Source organism: Alosa sapidissima, chromosome 6, assembly GCF_018492685.1.
Source record: "Alosa sapidissima isolate fAloSap1 chromosome 6, fAloSap1.pri, whole genome shotgun sequence".
NCBI classification, from domain to species: Eukaryota; Metazoa; Chordata; class Actinopteri; order Clupeiformes; family Clupeidae; genus Alosa; species Alosa sapidissima.
In genome coordinates this window covers 38,497,385-38,503,663 of record NC_055962.1, presented here as the reverse complement: position 1 = coordinate 38,503,663, position 6,279 = coordinate 38,497,385, and the positions used below count along the sequence as shown (strand labels likewise).

Below are 6,279 nucleotides of genomic sequence, written 5' to 3'. Positions count from 1 at the left end.
TGGTCACAAGTTTACTTCATTAGCGGTTTATTATTTTTTTTATTATTAAAGAGTGTTTTTCATTTAAAGGTTTGACTTCGTGCTTACTCAGTAGAGCATTTAGTGCTCTCCCCAATCCCAGACGTTCATATTGCATGTTTGTTTGTAATGGATGCAACCCCGAGATAGGCTATGCGTTTGACGGCATATAGCCCATATGGAAAAGGTATAGACAAATCATACACAATTTTCACATGTTTTATCTGAATCCTGAAAGATTTTTATATGACAGTGAAACCAGCTACAAGATCCTTGGTAAATGTGTGTAGCATGAAACATATAAAACTGCGTAACCTGTAAGGGCTATATATGACACTAATTCCACATACAATATCCTTACAAGTGTGGGAGAAAGTTCATTTTTAACACATAATTATAGAAAAAAACAAGGGAAATGATGATTGTTTGCTTAAACTTGATTGCTGTGTTGTTTGTGTATGAGAGTGAGAGAGAAAAGTATGATGGTGTGTGTGTGTAATTGAGAGTGTGTGAAGAGAGGAGTTGGTCAACCATGGTGAAAACACAATAATGCAAATATTGTAATGCAACAACCTTACAAAACATAAGACATGTTGACACTGTCAACATTCCACTGACATAGCACTGTGAACATCTAACATGCTGTAAAAATACTTTTTAGTTTACAAAATCCCAATTATTATACAGGTCTTATTGACTTGTAATATTCAAAAAAGCAGCTATACACTTGTCTCTTTTTTCACATGCCTCAACTGACAAGAGGTCATGTCACTTTATTAAAGAAATACAAAATTACATGCACATTTTTCATTACTACATGTTGTCTCTTTTTTCACATGCCTCAACTGACAAGAGGTCATGTCACTTTATTAAAGAAATACAAAATTACATGCACATTTTTCATTACTACATGTTGCATTTAATTACAGTAATGTTGGCTATATATCAGAGTAGCATCTTATATTAGAATATAATTCAATATCAGCAATAGCAACAGATTAATTGACCATGTTGACAATTATTTAATTCATTCCATCATTTGCAGTAGTATGTTTTCAGTAAGCGACAAACAATCGAGCTGGACTGTGTACATTGAATATACATACATGTATATTATGTAACTTCCACAAAGTTAGACTAAGAGTCATAACATCAGCCATCCATTTTTTCACAGGCCACAACATTTAGGACAAAAAATGTGGTAGCCTACACTTACATATTGTATAGTAGGCCTATGTTGCTCAATGTCTGCGCATGTTCTGGTGATTTTCCTTAGGAAATAAACAGGTAACGAAATTACTTAGGAATTAAACAGGTAATCAATTAATTTATTTCGAATTAAGAAATAATCAGGTACGGCCTAATTAATTAATTAAGATGCTGCCAAAAGAAATGCCTAACTGCATCAGGAAATGGTTGTAGGCTACAAACCTTCTTTTCCATCTGCTCAGAGTACGTTTAGGAACATTCTTCCTCAGCCACTCGTTTTCTTTCTCCTGAGAAGTGCGTTTTCTTTTATTCATTTGTCTTTTAAAAGAAATGACTGTATACTGCCCTAGTCTTTGCCATTATCATTCAAACCCGCAAGGTCAAGAACAAGGACAGCGAGTAAGAAAAGAACGAAACGAAAACAGCGAATGCAGAGAAAAAGGCGCGACTCCAGATCTCGCAAAATTCTACGAGATCTGGCTAAACTTTTGAATTGAGGACTGATGCCAGCCGTCGTCGTCACGTCAGCCAGAGAATCCAAGGATTGCATCGACCAGAAGTAAGTGAATTACCCAGTATTTGAGTGTTTTGGCTTAAAATAGTTGTGCATTCGTGTAGCTATTTTTGTTGGGCTGTAGCTTCCAACATTCCCTCGTTTACAGAAGACGGCACCTTTGAAGCTAACAGAACTTTTAGTTAGTGCTACCTATGTCATACAGTGTAGCCTGCTAACTTAATGGTAATGTTAGCTGATAGAACTATAACTGGAAGTGGTGGAGCTGCCACGAAGTTAATGTTACATTACTAAGTAATCTTACCTTTTGTAATGTTAATAGACGTGTTGCTATTGTAGTTGAGCTCATATTTTTAAAATAAAAATACAAATAATTTATGAGGGTGCTCTGGTAGGGAAGCTGAACTCACAGAAAGTTAGCTGCTAGCTGCGAGTTAAGTTATAGCAGGGAGCCGGTAGGTTACACTGTCAAGATGTATCTTAAAATTAATATCTAAAGTGTCCTTTGGCAGAAGATTGGTGTTTGACTTCCTCACATTTAGGCCTATACCCGGTGTTATGCTGATTGCTAACAATGCATATATTTACTTTTAATCTTTTAAGAATATGGAGAGAAAGTTTGCTGTGGTACAGTGGATTGAAGGGGAAGATTCAGGGAAGTTCAGTGATGTGAAAACTGATGCTATAAGGAGTTATGATGATTCCAAAATGGACCAAGATGGAAATCCAATTTCCCCCTACTCAGCCTTTATTGAGTGGCGCCCCGGAAAGAAGCCAAAGGGAGGGTGGCCTCACTATAAAGGAGATGTGCTTTTTGTTAGTGGTAAGTTTGTCATAAATTGTCCTATTTAACTCACTATTAACACTCACTTCAAAGGCATTGGTTAGCATCCAATCATAAACAATATTTTTTTTCTGTATGAACTATAATTGGCATAGACTAAAGTAGTTAGTTGTTTGAAATGAACTATGGTGTTTGACAAACTCTATTCTCTAGGTACCCGCTTTGAAAACACCTGTAAATTAAACTCTCTGCTGGAAGAGGTGGAAAGACCGCAGCTGACCAAAAGGGTGTCGGTGGCCCCCTCAAAATATAGGGGCGAATCAGATGATTCCACTGATATTGAGACTGAGCCAAAGAAAGTTAAGGTGACATTAATTTACTTTTATCTTACAGTAGTATATGTAATTATCATATTTTCCAGTGGTAATATATAAATTGAACACTGCTGATTCAGTTCTACAGTACATTATGGGTAACCAAGTATTGCTATCAATTCTGTTTATCTTGACAACCAGAAGTCAAAGGTGAGGGCGGACCCTGCAGAAGACTTCCTGAAGACATATGGACCTGGCCAGCCTCATTCAGTTGACAATCATGACCTGAGAAAGACACTGGTGGAGTTAAAGCAGGAGGTCAAGGACCTTAAAGAAGAGAACACCAAATGGAAGGAAATGGTTCTTCAAGGTATCACTGCTTCTTATGAACTGTAGTTGAGTCATATTCATATTGAGCCATTAGACAACTACTAGGGCTGGGCGATATATATCGATATAAATGATATATCGATATATTTTAAAATGCGATATGGGATTAGACCATATCGCATATATCGATATAGTTCAAATTTGCGCCGTGATCCTTGCTCCACGCAAGCCGCTGACCGGAGCTATTTGCACTGCTCCCCTCTCTGCACTGCTGTGAAACTGCATGCTACTTTTCTCATAGAAATATATTTATTACCTTATATATATTACCTTATTTACCTATTTTATTTTATAGGCTATTTTTATTTAAGATTTTTTATTTTATTTAAATGTGCACCTTACGGAGCTTTGATTTCAAAAAAGGCACTCCAGTTTTATGTTGACATTTTATTATTATTTGAGTAGTGAGTTTTCAATAACATATTTGACTGAACATTTCATTTTACAGCTCTAACTTTGCGGAAAAAATATCGGGATATATATTGTATATCGATATTCAACCTAAATATATCGGGATATGACTTTTGGTCCATATCGCCCAGCCCTAACAACTACACAGATACACATTTTGTCTAAATAACTGTAGGAAGTATTGTGACTATACTGTAGGCTAGCTTGTGGAGTGATGACAACTGTTTCTGTTCTGTTCCTGTCTTGTTCTGCAACTAGATGTGCCAGGACTCCTATATGGCATGAAAAAAATAATGGATTCAATTACACCTCCTAAGACTACCACACCAAGGCTGACCTTGCAAGGTTCTCCTCGGTCAACATCCAGTTCAGGACCCACCCCTGATAAGTCCCCAAGTTCTAGGCTCTCTACAGCCACATCTGTATCTCCCCCCATTCCATCACCAACTGTCTCCCAGTCATCTAAGGTAATCTATTTTCAAAGAATAAATAAATACTTAACATAGAAAATAGATGTACTGTATGTGAGACGTCCTTGCAATGAGTATGTCTAACCCTTTATACAGTATCTTAAAGCAATATTCTGGGAAAGAATCATTCTAGGGTCCATTTGAACAGTCTTCATAAACATTCTTTTTAAATTAACTTTGTGTACACTTACAATGTTTTTGACACTCATATTTTGTGTAGGGATCCTCTTAATACAACTGATGAAGTATGATTCTATATTGAGCCTTGTTAGTGGTTAAGTTGCGACTGAATGCATCCTACGATCTGTCCATAGAGTGTTCATTGCAAGCTAAAGTGCTGCGAATGCTTCCATCCATCAAACTAGAAAAATGCTGCTATGCGTTTAAAATCACTTTTGAACAAAAGTTTTACTCGTTCCCATGCTCAAATAGACCCTAGAATGCTTTTAATCTGGAATATTGCTTCACATATGTTGAGATGACAAAACATACCATATTCCAGTTTTAATGCTCTCCTTGGGTCCTTATCTAAACAGGTGGAGATTCATCCTGGGACTGGAGTCATGATTGACAAAATAGCATGGGCCTATGCCCTCAATTCAAATTCAGCCACTGTGTTTGTGAGGCATCTCCTCACTGCAGTCTTCCCATTGGAAATATTACTGGTGAGCAATCTTCGGGGGACCAAAAGAAGTGGAGGAGATACTCGTCTACCACTGGACAAAAATAAATTGGATGCCATTTACAGTAGGTTTTCAGCTTTATGAAAGCTTTTATGTTCATATTCACTATTCAGTGCACTATTCTGTATCTCCTGACAACAGCCTACTATAGTACATGTTTGCATTTTTCTGTGTTTGTTTCATGTGTAGGTGCAACTCTTGAGAGGTTTCCAGGGACTCCACTGTCCAGCATCGGAACCACGATCAATGCCAAGATTACCGAGCTCAGGTCTAAAAGTAAAACCTCCACACCTCACAGTTAAACTTCTGCCTTTGGAGGCCATTTAATTAGTGTTGAGGGCATGTTAGTGAGATTGGCATGTTAATTGTAATCTAAAGTAATACAGCTACTGTAGTTTGTATAGCTGTTTGTTTTCATTTAATAAAAAAGCTGAATGTTTACATCTGTGAAACGTCTAGGCCTATGTTTTCCATATTACAGATCTAGATTGACATATACCACTACATGGCAGGAATTAATAATTGCATGTTAACCATGTCTGCTCTAGCAGTTTAAAAGTGTACAGAATTGTGTACAGAAGTCAAAAAGAAAAACTATGTTTTTTTTATAGTGACAGTAATTTTAAATTGGTTGACATATAAAAAACATAGAAAGACATCATAGATTTCCTTTACAGTAATTACACACTTCAAACAAAAAACATATAAATTGTGTTGATTTACATATAAAAGGAATATACATTTTAAACTGCAACATATAATTAAAAACGACAAACATTACATGGAACATATAAGAAACATAGAAAGACATCATAGATTCCTTTTACAGTAAATACACACTACAAACAAAAAACATATATAATTGTGTTGATTTACATATAAAAGTCATACACATTTTAAACTGCAACATATGATTAAAAACTACAAACATTACATGGAACATATAAGAATCATAGAAAGACATCATAGATTCCTTTTACATTGAATACACACTTCAAACAAAAAACATATATAATTGGGTTGATTTACATATAAAAAGCATACACATATTAAACTGCAACATATAATTAAAAACTACGAACATTACATGGAACATTTAAAGAAAATATAGTTTATCATGCACATTACCTATAAATGTCATACACAATGTTCACTTTATGGATATTTGTTTCTCATAATATAGTTGTATGAGAAAAATGCAAAAGGGGCCACTTTCAGGAGTAAACCATATATTGCACATATTATCCTTATATAAAGATTTACTACTGAGGTAGTGGTAAATTCGTATATGTTTTTTCCAGTGTTTTTCCGTATGGGAGTCCAGCAGCAATCTAGGGACTGTTCGTTATTTATTGAAGGGGCCATCGGAGGAATTTTGAGTGCTTCAGTTGCAAGTTGCATGACCCTGTCTTGCCTGCTAGAAATTGTTCAATGACCCTCCGACAGAATTGTTAAAAAAGACATGACCCTACCCAGCCAATTGTCG

The 6,279-nt window shown here is 35.9% G+C and overlaps 1 protein-coding gene across 2 annotated transcripts; it reads left to right on the top strand.

The window, feature by feature from the left end:
• Positions 1-2,328: 2,328 nt before the first annotated feature.
• On the top strand, positions 2,329-5,223 carry LOC121711567. 2 transcript variants are annotated; one of them, XM_042095272.1, is made up of 6 exons: positions 2,329-2,564; positions 2,739-2,884; positions 3,041-3,209; positions 3,899-4,107; positions 4,647-4,857; positions 4,983-5,223. In XM_042095272.1, exons 1-6 carry the CDS (start codon positions 2,348-2,350, stop codon positions 5,093-5,095), a joined length of 1,065 nt encoding a protein of 354 aa, XP_041951206.1. In that variant the 5' UTR covers positions 2,329-2,347; the 3' UTR covers positions 5,096-5,223. The 2 variants fall into 2 exon arrangements, with proteins under 2 accessions (XP_041951206.1, XP_041951205.1); XM_042095271.1 differs by having other exon boundaries at positions 2,739-2,890.
• The last annotated feature ends 1,056 nt before the right edge of the window (positions 5,224-6,279 follow it).

What these genes read in the sequence shown, in the direction of transcription:
- LOC121711567 (XM_042095271.1), top strand. Translation starts at nt 2,348, where the DNA reads ATGGAGAGAAAGTTTGCTGTGGTACAGTGGATTGAAGGGGAAGATTCA. An exon ending in CTGAGCCAAAGAAAGTTAAG is followed by an intron (nt 2,891 to 3,040) that starts GTGACATTAATT and finishes CTTGACAACCAG; the next exon opens with AAGTCAAAGGTGAGGGCGGA. An exon ending in TAAATTGGATGCCATTTACA is followed by an intron (nt 4,858 to 4,982) that starts GTAGGTTTTCAG and finishes TTTCATGTGTAG; the next exon opens with GTGCAACTCTTGAGAGGTTT.